A 15,286-nucleotide genomic window follows, 5' to 3' on the forward strand; every position below is an offset into this window, starting at 1 on the left:
ACTAAAAAGGGTCCAGGCAAATAGGTGTGAAAAACTTCAGCTTGAGACCCTGGAGAGCCGCTGCCTGTCTGAGAAGACAATACTGACTTTGATGGACCAAGGGTCTGATTCAGTATAAGGCAGCTTCGTATGTTCATATATACTGAGTTTGTAACCTCTGCCAGAGCTATGGCTGACCCAAGGCCATGCCAGCAGGTGCAAGTGGAGGAGTGGGCAATCAAACCCAGTTCTCCCAGATAAGAGTCCACGCACTTAACCACTACACCAAACTGGAAGGAGAGCCCACCACCTCCCAAGGAAGCCTGTTCCACTGAGGAACAGCTCTAACTTTCAGGAAGTTCTTCCTGCTGTTTAGCCAGAAACTCTTGATTTAATTGTAACCCATTGCTTCTGGTCTGACCTTCTGGGGCAACAGAAAACAATTCTGCACCATCCTCTTATTATTTTTTTTTAATGGATAAAGCATTGAGACATGTTCCCCCTCTCTAGCCACATTTGAAATGGATGTCCCACCTAGGTAGTCACATTTTTTCTGAAGGGAGCACCTGATGTTAAATTGTAAAAGAGGACTATAATAATGTTACAAGAAAGGAACAGAGAGATCCATAAGGAAAAGATAAGGCCAGGAAAGAAAGTATGGCTTGGATCCATACATTATTTGTTCTTTTGAGTACATGTCCCAGATATCTGCCACAGCACCAACAGATATAATAGACAGTTTCTATTATATAAAAGGATTATGAAGAAGAAGAAGAAGAAGATATTGGATTTATATCCCGCCCTCCACTCCGAAGAGTCTCAGAGCGGCTCACAATCTCCTTTACCTTCCTCCCCCACAACAGTCACCCTGTGAGGTGGGTGGGGCTGGAGAGGGCTCTCACAGCAGCTGCCCTTTCAAGGACAACCTCTGCCAGAGCTATGGCTGACCCAAGGCCATGCTAGTAGATGCAAGTGGAGGAGTGGGGAATCAAACCCGGTTCTCCTAGATAAGAGTCCGCACACTTAACCACTACACCAAACCAGCTCTCTCTTATGTTATGACCAACATAATTAGCGGCCCCGTGGTACAGAGTGGTAAAGCTGCATTCCAAGCTCTGCTCATGACCTGAGTTTGATCCCGTCAGAAGCTGGGTTCAGGTAGCCGGCTCAAGGTTGACTCAGCCTTCTGTGCTTCCGAGGTCGGTAAAATGAGTCCCCAGCTTGCTGGGAGGAAAGTGTAGATGACTGGGGAAGGCAATGGCAAACCACCCTGTAAAAAGTCTGCTGTGAAAACGCTGTGATGCGATGTCACCCCAGAGTCTGAAACAACTGGTGTTTGGACAGGGGACTACCTTTTTAAAATTATTATTATAAAAAGGATTATGATCAACCACTGGATTAGTATTGCAACTTTAAAAACAAACACATGGTTTGGATCCCATGTAGATTGCCATGTCTGATCCCCAAGAAACAATTCTGGGGGTGATTCGGGCTGCTGTGTGTGTGTGCATGGGGGTGGGGGGGGTGGGAATTGGCAAAAATTGCTCCCCACACTGACATGTGAAAATCTACCCGTGATCCAGCCCCATGTACTTACATAGGTTGATGTGATATGATTTACAGTATTGTACCTGACCTTGCTTCATTTACAGCAGTAACTATGATTCTGTCACCTTTGCCTAGACACAGTTGGCTGGATCCGGTGGAGATGTTTGCGGAAGGAGCTATTCTAGCAGACCTTTCCCCTGCCTTCCTCTTTCCCCAGTTACCCTGCTACTCGTTCTGAAAATCTTACAAGGGTCAGGAGAGCTTTGTGAACAAAAATGAGCCGCAGCACCAAGTACTTTGCCTGCAATGAAGCGGCAGGACTGACTTCTGGTTCTCCCTCCTAACACAGTCCCCACTCCCAATCCAGCCAGTGGTTCAGTTCGGTCATGAGGGTCCATGCAAATCCTGGAAAATATTTTCAGGACTCACACAGCAGCAGCAGCAGCAGAGCTGGTTTTTATACCCCACTTTCCTCTAGCTTGAGGAGCCTCACAATGGGCTTACAGTTGCCTTTCCCAAAGTGGTGAAGCTGCAGCACTGCAGTCGGAGCCCTCTGCTCATGACCCGAGTTTGATCCCGGCGGAAGCTGAGTTCAGGTAGCTGGCTCAAGGTTGACTCAGCGTTCCATCCTTCCAAGGTCAGTCAAAGGAGTCCCCAGCTGGCTGGGGGAAAAGCGTAGGTGACTGGGGAAGGCAATGGCAAACCACCCCGTAAAAAGTCTGCCGTGGAAACGTTGTGAAAACAACGTCACCCCAGAGTCGGAAACGACTGGTGCTTGCACAGGGGACTACCTTGACCTTTCCCCCCCTCTCCCTACCTCAGGAATCTTGTGAGTGTGGTGGAGCTGAGGGCCACCCAGCAGGCTTCGCATGGAGGAAAAGAAGACCACACCCTTCCTTCCCTCTGAATCAGAGTCTGTGGCTTACAATCTCCTTTTGAGGTGGGTGGGGCTGAGAGATCACACCCAGAAGCTGCCCTTTCAAGGACAACTCTGGGAGAGCTATGGCTGACCCAAGGCCATTCCAGCAGGTGCAAAGGGAGGAGTGGGGAATCAAACCCAGTTTTCCCAGAGAAGAGTCTGCACATTTAACCACTACACCCAACTGGCTGTTGGAAGCAGGGAATCAAATCTGGTTCTTCAAACCAGAGCCCAATGCTCTTAACCACTACAGCACACTGACAGAAAGCTTGGAGAGATCTGCCACCTTCTACAAGCTTTCCCACTCAAACCTGGATGTTCTCCTCCATTCGCAGAAGGCATGGCAGTTGGATTTTTGTTTTATGGTTCTGCCCTTTTGTGGCAGACCACCAACTCCTCCTTCATACCGATCCTCCCCTTCGCCCTCGCTCAGTATTTCAGGGGAAATTTTGGGCTGCAGTGGGAGAGAGGAGATAAGAGGGCAGCATGCTGTGGACGGATATGCTCCTTTCATCAGATCCAAGTCATAGATTCCTTCCCCCTCTCCCCAGCTGCTGCAGCTTTTACTGTTACCTGGAAAACGACTCCTAAGGGTCACAAGACATATGAAGCTGCCTTCTACTGAATCAGACCCTTAGGAGTTGTTTTGTCTATAAGTCAGTATTGTCTATTCAGACTGATAGCAGCTGTCCAGAGTCTCAAGCTGGGGTTTTTCACGCCTCCTTGCCTGGTCCTTTTTTAGTTGGAGATGCCAGGGATTGAACCTGGGACCTTCTGCTCACCAAGCAGATGCTCTGCCACCCTCCCTCCCATGGGGGGGGGGGGCGCGAATGTGTTGCCATCAGCTACTTTTCCTTGGAGAATATGTGATTTCCATTCATATCAAGTCCTTGGTTTGCTGCTTGCAATAACTAAATCTTTACTTCCTATATTTTTTGTTAATGTCTACATTTAAAGCTATATGACATTTAGCATTCAGGGTGAAAGAGGCACATGTGAAACAATATTTTTTATTATTATTAAAGAAGACAGTTGTTTCCCCTACATCTGACCATAAGCAGATTCACTTACTTGGGTCATGCCCGGTGCTTCTGACGTCTTTATATACCTGCCCTTCCAATTAAAAGATAAAGGTGCGCTCTATAAAATAGTGCTATTAAAAGCTGAAGAGGCAACCTGAATAAAGTCCACTTGGGTGCTTAGAAGCAACAAGGAATTGAGTCTGCCAATATGCGAAGGTGGGGAGTGGGGAGGACACAAAAGGTGATTAAACCCTACGAGTCCCATTACATACATCGGGGTGGCCAAGGGTAGCTCTCCAGATGTTTCTTGCTTACAACTCTCATCAGCCCCAGCCAGCATGGCTGGGGCTGATGTGAGTTGTAGGCAAAAAACATCTTTGGAGAGCTACCCTTGGCCACCCCTGACATACATTATGTTCTTATGGTTCTGTCCAGATATCTTAGCGGGTAGGATTTAAGGGTCAGTTCTCATATTATGATTTCAAAGTTGTTACAAACCTAATGCACACCCATCGTCTCTCAAATATTTCCATTATCATAAAGAAGAAGAATTGCAGATTTATGCCCCGCTCTTCTCTCTGATTCAAGAGTCTCAGAGCGGCTCACAATCTCCTTTCCCTTCCTCCCCCACAACAGACCCCTGTGAGGTGGGTGGGGCTGAGAGGGCTCTCCCAGCAGCTGCCCTTTCAAGGACAACCTCTGCCAGAGCTATGGCTGACCCAAGGCCATGCCAGCAGGTGCAAGTGGAGGAGTGGGGAATCAAACCTGGTTCTCCCAGATAAGAGTCCGCACACTTAACCACTACACCAAACAGGCTCTGAAAACAAAACCACACATACAGGTGGAACCTGTGAGCAACTCAGCAGATCCATGTCTTCCTCGCAAGCAGACTCTCATATAGATCTCCCAAAATTACAACACGGAGCCATCCGATAAGGCGTCTGCATGACTTCCATTCAAGTCGTGCTGGTCAGATGTCAGAACCTTCCACCATTATCCAGGGCTTTTTTGGGGGTAGAAAAAGCCTAGCAGGGATGCATTTGCATATTAGGCCACACCCCTGATGCCAAGCCAGCTGAACGACATTTCTGTGCGTTCCTGCTCAAAAAAAGCCCTGCCGTTATCAAGTCTGGTACGCTGGCTACAGGTAGAATCATAGAGTTGGAAGGGACCTCTAGGCATGGAGCAGGTGTCCCTGCACAAAATCCCTGCACAATGAAGGAAACTCACAAATACCTCCCCCCCCTACACCCCCAGGGACACCTGCTCCATGCCCAGAAGATGGCAAAACCCCCCAAAAATCAACCTCCAGGACCCCTGGCCAAACTGGCCTGGAGAAAAATTGCTGCCTGACCCCCAAGTGGCAAACAGCATTACCCTAGATATGTAAGAAAGGGCTATGAGAACTATGCGCTGATGCAGCCCTTCCTGCCCTCCTTCTCATGTTCTTCTTAATTCACAGACTCAGCATTGCTGTCAGATGGCCATCTGAAAAGGTAGAGGTGGTCCCCTGTGCAAACACCTGTCGTTTCTGACTCTGGGGTGGCGTCGCATCACGACGTTTTCACAGCAGACTTTTTACGGGGTGGTTTGCCATTGCCTTCCCCAGTCATCTACACTTTCCCCCCAGCAAGCTGGGTACTCATTTTACCCACCTCTGAAGGATGGAAGGCTGAGTCAGCCTCGAGCCGGCTACGTGAACCCAGCTTCCGCCGGGATTGAACTCAGGTCGTGAGCAGAGCTTAGGACTGCGGTACTGCAGCTTTACCACTCTGCACCACGGGGCTCCTCTAGCCTCTGTTTAAAAACGTCAGAAGAAGGTGAGCTCGCCACCTCCTGAGGAAGCCTATTCCACTGAGGAACTACTCTGTCAGGAAGTTCTTCCTAACGTTTAGTTGAAAATTCCTCTGTTTTCATTTCAGCCTGGTGCTTAAATAAAACTCATAGCCTATCTTCGAACAGGCTGGTGGCCTACCACAACTGGTACAGACAGTTGTAGCGTTTTCCAATAACTTGGGAGAGGGGGATGCGTTTCTCCCCAGTGGGTACCCAAAGTGGCTCGCATCATCAGCTTCGCCTCTGTTTTAATCTCGCATGAACCCCTGCATAAGAGTCCGCGCATTTAACCACTACACCAAACTGGCTCTCAGAAAGGATGCGCACACACATTTTCCAGCGACTGCAGGCTTAAGACTGTGTGGTTGATTGCCCAGATAATATTCTAGAAATAACCCTGTGAATCTAGGCCTGTGTGCTATCACCGCTGTACACACACGTGTGCCCTTTGTGGGTGTTATGCCCTTCTGGGGGTGGAGGCGAGGGTGGGAAAGGGTATCACTACTCCTCCCACCGCACTCACGCAGGAGAATGCTCACCACCCAAGCCAGTCCTATTGTGGAAGATTCCTACCACACTCCCAGACAGAATGTAGCTATATTCTATATACTTAACCCGTTTTCACTTTTTTTCCTAATGGCAAACTAGAATGATGTTTATAATGTAGAGAATGATGTTAAAAAGTAAATTAGGTGGACAAGAACATCAGTAGGAAATACATGTCCTTTTGTTTTACCTAGACTTGCAGCAAAAGCAGTTAACAGGCAACTTCTATTACCTTTTATTGTTACCCAGACCAAATGGTCTTCCCATTTACTACACTGTTTTGCCATTTGAGCCTAACTTTTTATATCAGTTTACACTCTTAACCTGCCAGCTATATGTATTTCAGCTCACTGTACCCCGTCCCCTCGTCTGAAGAAGTGTGCTTAGAGAGCACATGAAAGCTGACATTCTGAATAAAACTTGGTTGGTCTTAAAGGTGCCACTTGACTCCTGTTTTGTTCTACTGCTTCAGGCCAACACGGCTGCCCACTTGGGTCTATCACACTCCCAGACACTCTTTTTCACACTGTTCTTGGGTTCTAGGAAGCCAATCAATAAACGTAACTGGTGTAAACAAAGTTGTGGGTTTTATTACCCTTAAACGAAAATTTGCTTTCCGTGGGCTGTTGGCACAAGCTTTGCCCTGACGTTTATTTGACCCTGCATCTAGAAAATGTGCTTAGATCCTCTTGTTCGAGATGTGTGATTACAGTGTTAAAACATTTACCAGGACAGCTTGTGCAGTCCTGGTAAGCGTTTGAACCCAGTAATCACACATCTCTAACAAGATCTAAGAAGAGATTCAGGACAGAGCTACAAGTTAGCAGTTAACACGGGCAATCCACAACCAGAACTGAAGGTCTTTTGTGTCACCTCCAAAATGTGCAGCAAAACTTACCTATATATCTTTCATACTCTGGGTTACCATGCAGATACACCCAGGTGGGCAGGCATGTTGGTCTGAAGCAACAGAACAGAGTTGGAGCCCAGTAGCACCATTTTATCATCTGATGAAGAAGACTGCAGATTTATACACCACCCTTCTCTCTGAATCAGTGACTCAGAACATCTTACAATCTCCTATATCTTCTCCCCCAACAAACACCCTGTGAAGTAGGTGGGGCTGAGAGAGCTCACACAGCAGCTGCCCTTTCAAGGACAACTCTTGCGAAACCCATGGTTAACCCAAGGCCAGCAGGTGCAAATGGAGGAGTGGAGAATCAAACCCGGTTCTCCCAGATAAGAGTCAGCACACTTAAACACTACACCAAACTGGCTCTCTGAAGTGTGCATGCACATGAAAGCTTACATTCTGAATAACACTTCATTGGTCTTAAAGGTGCTACTGGACTCCCAACTGTGTTACTTTGGTAACACTCCATACCTTTGGTAAAGGGAGTCCCCAGTGCAAGCACCAGGTTGTTACTGACCCATGGGGTGATGTCACATCAGGACATTTTCTTGGAAGACTTTTACGGGGTGGTTTGCCATTGCCTTCCCCAGTCATCTATACTTTCCCCTCAGCAAGCTGGGGACTCCTTTGACACACCCCGGAAGGATGGAAGGCTGAGTCAGCCTGGAGCTGGCTACCTGAAACCAGCTGCCACTGGGATCGGACTCAGGTCATGAGCAGAGAGCTTGGACTGCAGTAATGCAGCTTTACCACTCTGTGCCACGGGGTTCCTCTATACCATTGGTAAGATAAGGAAATGAACCATGTGGTGATGTCAAAAGACAGGTTAAGTCTGACTGAACATTATGGAGTCAAATGTTTTTAGTCGAAGCCCCATGTTCATTGTAATGCGTAGTTTACCATTATCTGAAGAGGAGGGGAAAATGTTAAGGGAGGGGAAAATAATCAGTGTTGGCATGGCAATTAACAGAATGTCATACTGCTAGGATTGGTAACAATTATTGAATAACCTCAACAATTATTTAATAGCCTCAACAATGAACCATGAGAAGCCAGGGAAGGAGGGAAAATGGCAGGCCAATTAAATGCAGAAATAGATCAGGGATATAAATGCCAAAACAAGTCATTGTATAAAATACAGCAAGGAAGTAGTGCCATGATTAGCAGTCATGGAAGGTCCAACAGGCGCAGTCATAGGAATTACTCCCATTAAGAAACACTGACCTTTGCCTGGGCCCCAAACTAAACTGACTACAGGAAAGAAACTTTCCAAACCGAATCATAAAATGGTTGTCTTCTGGACTTGGAACACTTTTCTCAGGCCTTTCTTTGGTAGAAAAAGCCCAGCAGGAACTAATTTGCATATTAGGGCACACTCCCTGATGCCAAGCCAGTTTGGTATAGTGGTTAAGTGCGCGGACTCTTATCTGGGAGAACCAGGTTTGATTCCCCACTCCTCCACTTGCAGCTGCCGGAATGGCCTTGGGTCAACCACAGCTCTTTCAGAAGTTGTCCTTCTATGAGAACTCTCTCAGCCCCACCTATCTCACAGGAAGGAAGGTAAAGAAGACTGTAAGCTGTTTTGAGACTGATTCAGAGAGAAGGGCAGAGTATAAATCTATGGTAGTCTTCTCCTTCCCCTCCTCCTCCTCACTTTGTTTGGCCGGGCTGAGCCACATGTGCCACAAAATGCAATGCCAGGTACCGGGGAGATACATTTTATAAAGGACACAGGGAAACCCAAGTAATGATATTATCTTTTTTCTCACAATACAAACAGAAGTAATTGATTCCTAGCAATGAAAGCAAATGATTTATTGGGGAGACCACAAAAGCCCCAATAAATAGTTTTAATCACATGCAAGACTAGGTTTTTTCCAAAAAGCGACAGTACCTTACATTGTCATATATACCAGTTGCTTGCAGGCTGGGTAAGCGGCCCAGACAGGCTGGTGTTGGTCCCTGGGCCTTATGTTTGACACCCCTGCTCTAGTTGGTCTCTAAGGTACTGTGCTACTGGATTCAAATCTAACTGCAGACTTCCAAAACCATCACTCAGTGAAGGAACTCAAATGAGGCAGGGAAGAAATTCTAAAATGGCAGGTACACCATTATTACAATTTAGAAGAACTGCAGATTTATACCCCGCCCTTCTCTCTGAATCAGAGACTCAGAGCGGCTTACAATCTCCTATATCTTCTCCCCCTACAACAGACACCCTGTGAGGTGGGTGGGGCTGAGAGGGCTCTCACAGCAGCTGCCCTTTCAAGGACAACCTCTGCCAGAGCTTTGGCTGACCCAAGGCCATTCCAGCAGGTGCAAGTGGAGGAGTGGGGAATCAAACACGGTACTCCCAGATAAGAGTCCGCGCCCTTAACCACTACACCAAACTGGCTCTCCCTTACAATTTACATTTACAATTACAATTTCCATATCAGGAAGTGAGACAGTGGAAAGAGTCCTAAACCATTTGCCTCCTGATGTTGGCAGCGTAATGTTTTATTGAGAAGCAAAGTGTGCTCAAGCACTGCAGATAAAACAAAAAAAGAGGAAGAGGAAAAAGAAAAGCCTTGTACCTTGTTCCGATATCCAGCCAGCTTCCATAATCTTTAACCAGAAAAAAGAAGTGCTGGAGGCGAAGGAGGGGAAAAAACAAAATAACAACTTTGGTCAGTCAATAAACATTGCACAATGAGATCGTGAAAAGGCAGAAACTCATGTTCCAGGCTGCTAAATCAGGGCTTTGAAATCTTGAAGTGAACATCAGGGCAGGATCCCGCAGAAAATGTTTAACTGAATCAAGAAGGGGTCAGGAAACAAGTCATTCGGGAGGTAGGCTTGAACAGGGGAGAGGAAGGTTCAAATTCCCTTGCAGATCCTCAGGGTCAAAGCAGTTTCACAAAGCTTGTGTGTGTGAGGCAACTGGAGAGAGCAGCTACCTGGCATCTCCCCCCCCCCCCCATGTCTACAACTTTTGGGAATAAACAACTCACTAATGACTACGGTCTGTTCCCTTGCCCCCGCTCCACTCTGTCAGCTGCTTCTTATAGGGGATTCCATGTTTGCGTCTTCTGTTTATGAATGGACATTTTGGAGTTCTTTAAGAATATAAGAACATCAGAAGAGGCCTGCTGGATCAGACCAGTGGTCCATCTAGTCCAGCATCCTCTTTCACACAGTGGCCAATCAGTTCCTCTGGTGGGCCAAGAACAGGGCAGAGAGGCCGAGGCCTTCATAAGAACATCAGAAGAGCCTTGCTAGATCAGACCAGTGGGCCATCTTGTCCAGTATCCTGTCTCACATAGTGGCCAACCAGTTCCTCTGGATTGTTTTTTTCTCAAAAGTTGTACACATTTGGGGGGGGGGGGGAGATGCCAGGTAGCTGGAGGCCGAGGCCTTCATAAGAACATCAGAAGAGCCCTGCTGGGTCAGACCAGTGGCCCATCTAGTCCAGTATCCTATCTCACACAGTGGCCAACCAGTTCCTCTGAACAGCCAGCAAGAGGGCAGAGAGGCTGAGGCCTTCCCCTGATGTTGCCGTCTAGCTCTGGGATTCAGAGGTTAGTGCCCCTGAATTTGGAGATTAATTCATAGGGTGCCCATAAGTCAAAACAGCACTTAACCCACCCACAGGACACACTAAAGACATTTTGACATCTTGAACACCTACAAATGCCTACAAGTCAGAATATGAAATTATCAAGGTCAGTATTGTCTGCTGTAACTGAGTCCAGAGACTCAGCAGTCTTTTCACATCACTTCCTGCCTGACCTTTTAAACACTACACATTTGCTTGTTTACCAAAATCACAACAACATCCCATATCTATGGTCAGATGCCTTTCTTCTATGGTAGCCTCTTCCACTGTAAGATAACACAACAGGGGGTATTGTCAGTTCAAGTTCTAGTGGGGAAAAACGGAGAAGTGGGAACTGAGAATGCAAAAGAATATAACCACCCTTATTTCCCCTCCTGCTGCTTTGAAAGCTTTTCCCTTGAAGCCATTTTACAACATGTAAATACAGAACGATGGAATGAGTGTGCTTTTGGGGGATGTTAATGTGACAGGTTGCATTTTTAAAGAGGCCGTTAGGGTTTTAATAATTTTTTAACCTCAAAATTTACGAGGCGGTTGTTAATGGCAGACTTCTCCTCCTCACGGTGTACTCTTACAATTTTACCCCCCCTCTACTTGATACAGTCATTTTCATCTCTGCTTCAAAACAAAAACAAAAAAAGGCCACCCATGACATATTTTCTTTTTGTTCTAAAAAAAGATGAAAAATTAAACTAGGCACCTAGGTGCATCTGGCGTTCTCTTTCGCTCACAGATTTGAACATCCACTATGCAATACATGAAAATCAAGGAGTGCGAGCTTAAAAATAGCACACGGAAAGGAGTCGGAGTAATAAAGATTATGTCTCTTCTGATGCATTCATTAGATGATGTACAAGGGATTGAGATTGGGGGGGGGGGGAGGGAGGTGGATTTCTATCCGCAATTTATGCAGGATTTCAACTCCCGCTCCCTGCCCCAGTTCTGGAAACTTTGAAGTCAGAAACTAATTCAGATGTCTCTTGATTGAATTAAGCGGCGCTCTCTGGGTTTTGATCTTATTTGTACAGAATGTCCAACAGCAGCTTACCAAAGCCATGATGTCTGAAATCACAAGAACAATGAGAAAAAGCCTGGGGGGGGGGGGGGGAGAGAAAAAGAGATAGAGAGAAAGAGAGAGACAGCATGTCAGAGGAAGACCGTAATTCATGGTTCAACAGTGCAATAACAAAGCTTCGCAAAATTCCAAGAACATGACAAAGCCAGTTCCCAAGGCGCGCTGCCATTCTCTTTTGATCTGTTTTATTAGGATCACACATTCAGGTTGCCCCGGCTATGCAAATACTGTTCCAGTGCAAGCCACCCCCCCTCCAAATAAAAAACTGGCCCTGTAAATTATGGACCAAGAAAAACGAAGGTTTGTGATCTGTTTACATGAAGCCAGCCCCCTTCTCTCCTTCCCCTCCCCCCCCCCCGGCCCACACCTTTTTGCCACCAAGTCCAATAGCTGACTTGTTTATTTTTTAATCAAATTTATATCCCGCCCTTCCCTGACAGGCTCAGGGTGGCTATCAACAAGTAAAAGCAACATAAAATATTAAAAAACAGAATATACAATAAAATCATTTCCATTCATTCTGTAGTCATTAAAAGTCCAAGATGCACGTTGATGTTCTGGTTATACTGATGTTTCTGATGTTAGTTTCTGGTTATTCTGATGTTTCAGTTTTGCTAGTTCAGTGAGATTGTCAGTGCTGTGGAATAATAGGCACCTCCACATAACCGTTGAAAGCAAGTTTGAACAGTTCGCTCTTACAGGCCCTGCAGAACTGCAGCAGGTCCCGCGGGGAGGGCATTCAACAGAGCGGGGGCTGTCACCGAGAACGCTCTGGCTCTGGTGGTGGGCAATCAAACTTCTTTCGGTCTGGGGATCTTCAGGAGATTTTGAGACCTGAACGTAGTGCTCTCTGGGGTACGTATGGGGAGAGGGGGTCCCAAAGGCAGACAAGTCCCAGGCCATAGAGGGCGTTAAAGGTTATGGCAACCCCACGGGATTTTCAAGGCGAGAGACATTCGGAGGCGGCCCTGCCTCTGCTTTGTGGCCAGGACCAGCTTCTGTGCTGAGGTTGCCAGGTCTGTGTTGGGAAACACCTGGAGACTTTGGGGGTGGATCTGGGAGAGGGCGGGGTTTGGGGAGGGGAGGAGTCTCAGCATGGTCCAATGCCCTAGAGTGGAAAAACAGGTTTCTGCCGTGGCGCGGCAAATTGCGGGTTTTCCCTGCGCAAAATGGCAGCGCGGAGCAGCTGGTGCGACATCGCAAGCTTGCTCTGGAGAGAAACGGAAGCCTGGCGCGGAGCAAGGTTAGTGCAGAATCAGCCCCAGTTATGAAAGCAAATTTAGGGCTGAGCTCCAATCATCTGGCCTCCAGGCACGTGCGCACACATAGAGCAGAGCTTAGCCAACCCTCAAGAGCCAGGGCATAGCTGGAACTAGGCGTCTTATACTCTGCCAGCTGTGAGCTGGAAGGATGATTAATTAAGTTATTCCAAACCTTTGGATGAGCCAGACCATCTAGCACCTGGCTTCCGGGGTGGGTGGGGAAGAAACAACCTAGGCTTGGAAGAAAAGCACCTGCTCACAAGCACAAGAGCGGGAATGTTCCTGAGAGCAGCTCATGCTGTCCTCCCAAGGGACTCAGGGCAGCTAGCAAAGATGGAGTCACCCAGGCCAATACAGGGGGCCACGAGGAAGGGAAGTCCAACAACACAGAACCATAGAGTTGGAAGGGACCTCCAGGGTCATCTAGTCCTATCCCCTGAACAATGCAGGAAGCTCACAAACACCTCCCCCTAAATTCACAGGATTCGCATTGCTGTCAGATGGCTATCCAGCCTCTGTTTAAAAACCTCCAAGGAAGGAGAGCCCACCACCTCCCGAGGAAGCCTGTTCCACTGAGGAACTGCTCAAGCGGACAGGAAGTTCTTCCTAATGTTGAGCTGGAAACTCTTTTGATTTAATTTCAACCCATTGGTTCTGGTCCACAGAAAACAATTCCACACCATCCTCTATATGACAGCCCTTCAAGTTCTTGAAGATGGTGATCATATCACCTCAGCCACCTCCTCTCCAGGCTAAACATGGGAGAGAGAATCCGGGGTACGCTGCCCACGGTTTGCTTGAGGAAATCCAAAGAAAGAAAAGCTAACACCGCTGCATGTGCTCAGATGCTCCTGTCATCCTTTTGCACATTTTCACGCCAGCTGAAACATTCAACTGGTATGCACATTCCGCACATTCAACCGACTGTTTCTGGTGCTGGGCGCTCCGTAGGACTCACAAGGCCGGCCCCAGACTGTCTGGCACCCTAGGCAAGGCTAATGCCTGGTGCTTCCCCCCCCCCCCCCGCACTGACAACGTCACCGAGTCACAAGGGGGGCACCCAACTGGCACCCCCAGAAGGCTGGCACCCTAGGCAATACCCTACTTTGCCTAGCGGAAGGACCGGCCCTGCTTAGGAAGAGCTCTTAGCTGAAGCTGTTTTCCTCCACTCCATTTCCCCTCCACTCATCAAGTCAAGTTTCTAATCACAGAACTAAGGCTCAATACCCATAAGAACATAAGAGAAGCCATGGTGGATCAGGCCAATGGCCCATCCAGTCCAACACTCTTGTGTCACACAGTGGCCAAAAACCCCAAGTGCCATCAGGAGGTCCACCAGTGGGGCCAGGACACTAGAAGCCCTCCCACTGTGCCCCCACAAGCACCCAGAATACAGAGCATCACTACCCCAGACAGAAAGTTCTAACTAACATCCTAATAGCTAATAGCCACTAATGGACCTCTGCTCCATATGCTTATCCAATCCCCTCTTAAAGTTGGCTACGCTTTTAGCTGCCACCACCTCCTGTGGCAGTGACTTCCATGTGTGAATCACCCTTTGGGTGAAGAAGTACTTCCTTTTATCCGTTCTAACCCGACTGCTCAGCAATTTCATTGGATGTCCACGAGTTCTCGTGAGAAAGGGAGACAAATACTTCTTTCTCTACCTTCTCTATCCCATCACAACTCAGCACAGCTCAAGAGCTGCAGGGGCAGGCTGGTAGTCAACAGAACACTGGGTTTTTTTAAAATGTGTTCCAGGATGATAAAGCAGTCTCCCTTTAGGGAAGGCTGTTCGGAGACAGACTCCACAGTTTTGTGAATGGTTGACTGCTGCTTTTCCACTTTGCCTCAAGGCACATGAAACCAGCACAAGGCCATTTTGTGCTCTGAAAAGCAGATTTCAGCAAATGAGATGGACTCTGAGCAAATGCAGTGAAATCCTGCTAAAGACCTCTTCATTATCTTTTTTCATTAAGTAACTGAAATATTAAGCAACGTGGACACTGCTATAAATCGCTAATGATTGGTTTTGCCCAGGAACTGCACTGAAAGGATGCTGCAAAGGGCTGACCTAGTAACAGGAAACTGTAATGGATCATTAGCTATAATATAAATGCTATCCATAAGAACTAGTATTATAAGAATGCTATCAGCTGCACTGTAAAATTTTGTTAAAATGTGCCACACCACAGCATTACGCAAAAGTATCTCAATGGCCTATAACAATTCTCTCGCTGGCCGGGGTGGGGTGGGAGCCAACACAATCTGGTCCTGTTTCCTTAGCATTAGCTGTATCAATGATACCTTTGCAAGTTCGTTAACAATCTGACAAAGCCAAGTTCTTACAGATTAATTTAAAAGTTCCTAAATCAGAAGCACAACTGGATACCATCAAATTCCAGACACTACAATCAAAACATTCTGCAGCAATGTCACAGAGAAATAAACATACATCAGAGATCACCCACAAGAACGTTTGTTACATCCCATTGAGGACTGCCAGCAGCAAAAAGCACCCGTTGGACACACAACTGGCTCACCTTTAAGTCTTTGAAGGGCTGTCGCTTAGAGGAGGGCAGGGTGCT

The 15,286-nt window shown here is 47.3% G+C and overlaps 1 protein-coding gene across 1 annotated transcript in view; it reads right to left on the reverse strand.

Moving 5' to 3' along the window:
* LOC132575565 (GPI ethanolamine phosphate transferase 1-like) overlaps positions 1 to 15,286 on the reverse strand; it is a 71,750-nt gene that overhangs the window by 21,039 nt on the left and 35,425 nt on the right. Inside the window, exons 10-11 of the mRNA XM_060244372.1 lie at positions 11,410 to 11,452; positions 9,340 to 9,392 (exon numbers count right to left, since the gene is read on the reverse strand). Coding sequence (XP_060100355.1) covers positions 9,340 to 9,392; positions 11,410 to 11,452 — 96 coding nt within the window. The remainder of the gene's footprint in view (positions 1 to 9,339; positions 9,393 to 11,409; positions 11,453 to 15,286) is intronic.

The sequence above is a fragment of the Heteronotia binoei genome, chromosome 7 (genome assembly GCF_032191835.1).
Source record: "Heteronotia binoei isolate CCM8104 ecotype False Entrance Well chromosome 7, APGP_CSIRO_Hbin_v1, whole genome shotgun sequence".
In the NCBI taxonomy this organism is placed as follows: Eukaryota; Metazoa; Chordata; class Lepidosauria; order Squamata; family Gekkonidae; genus Heteronotia; species Heteronotia binoei.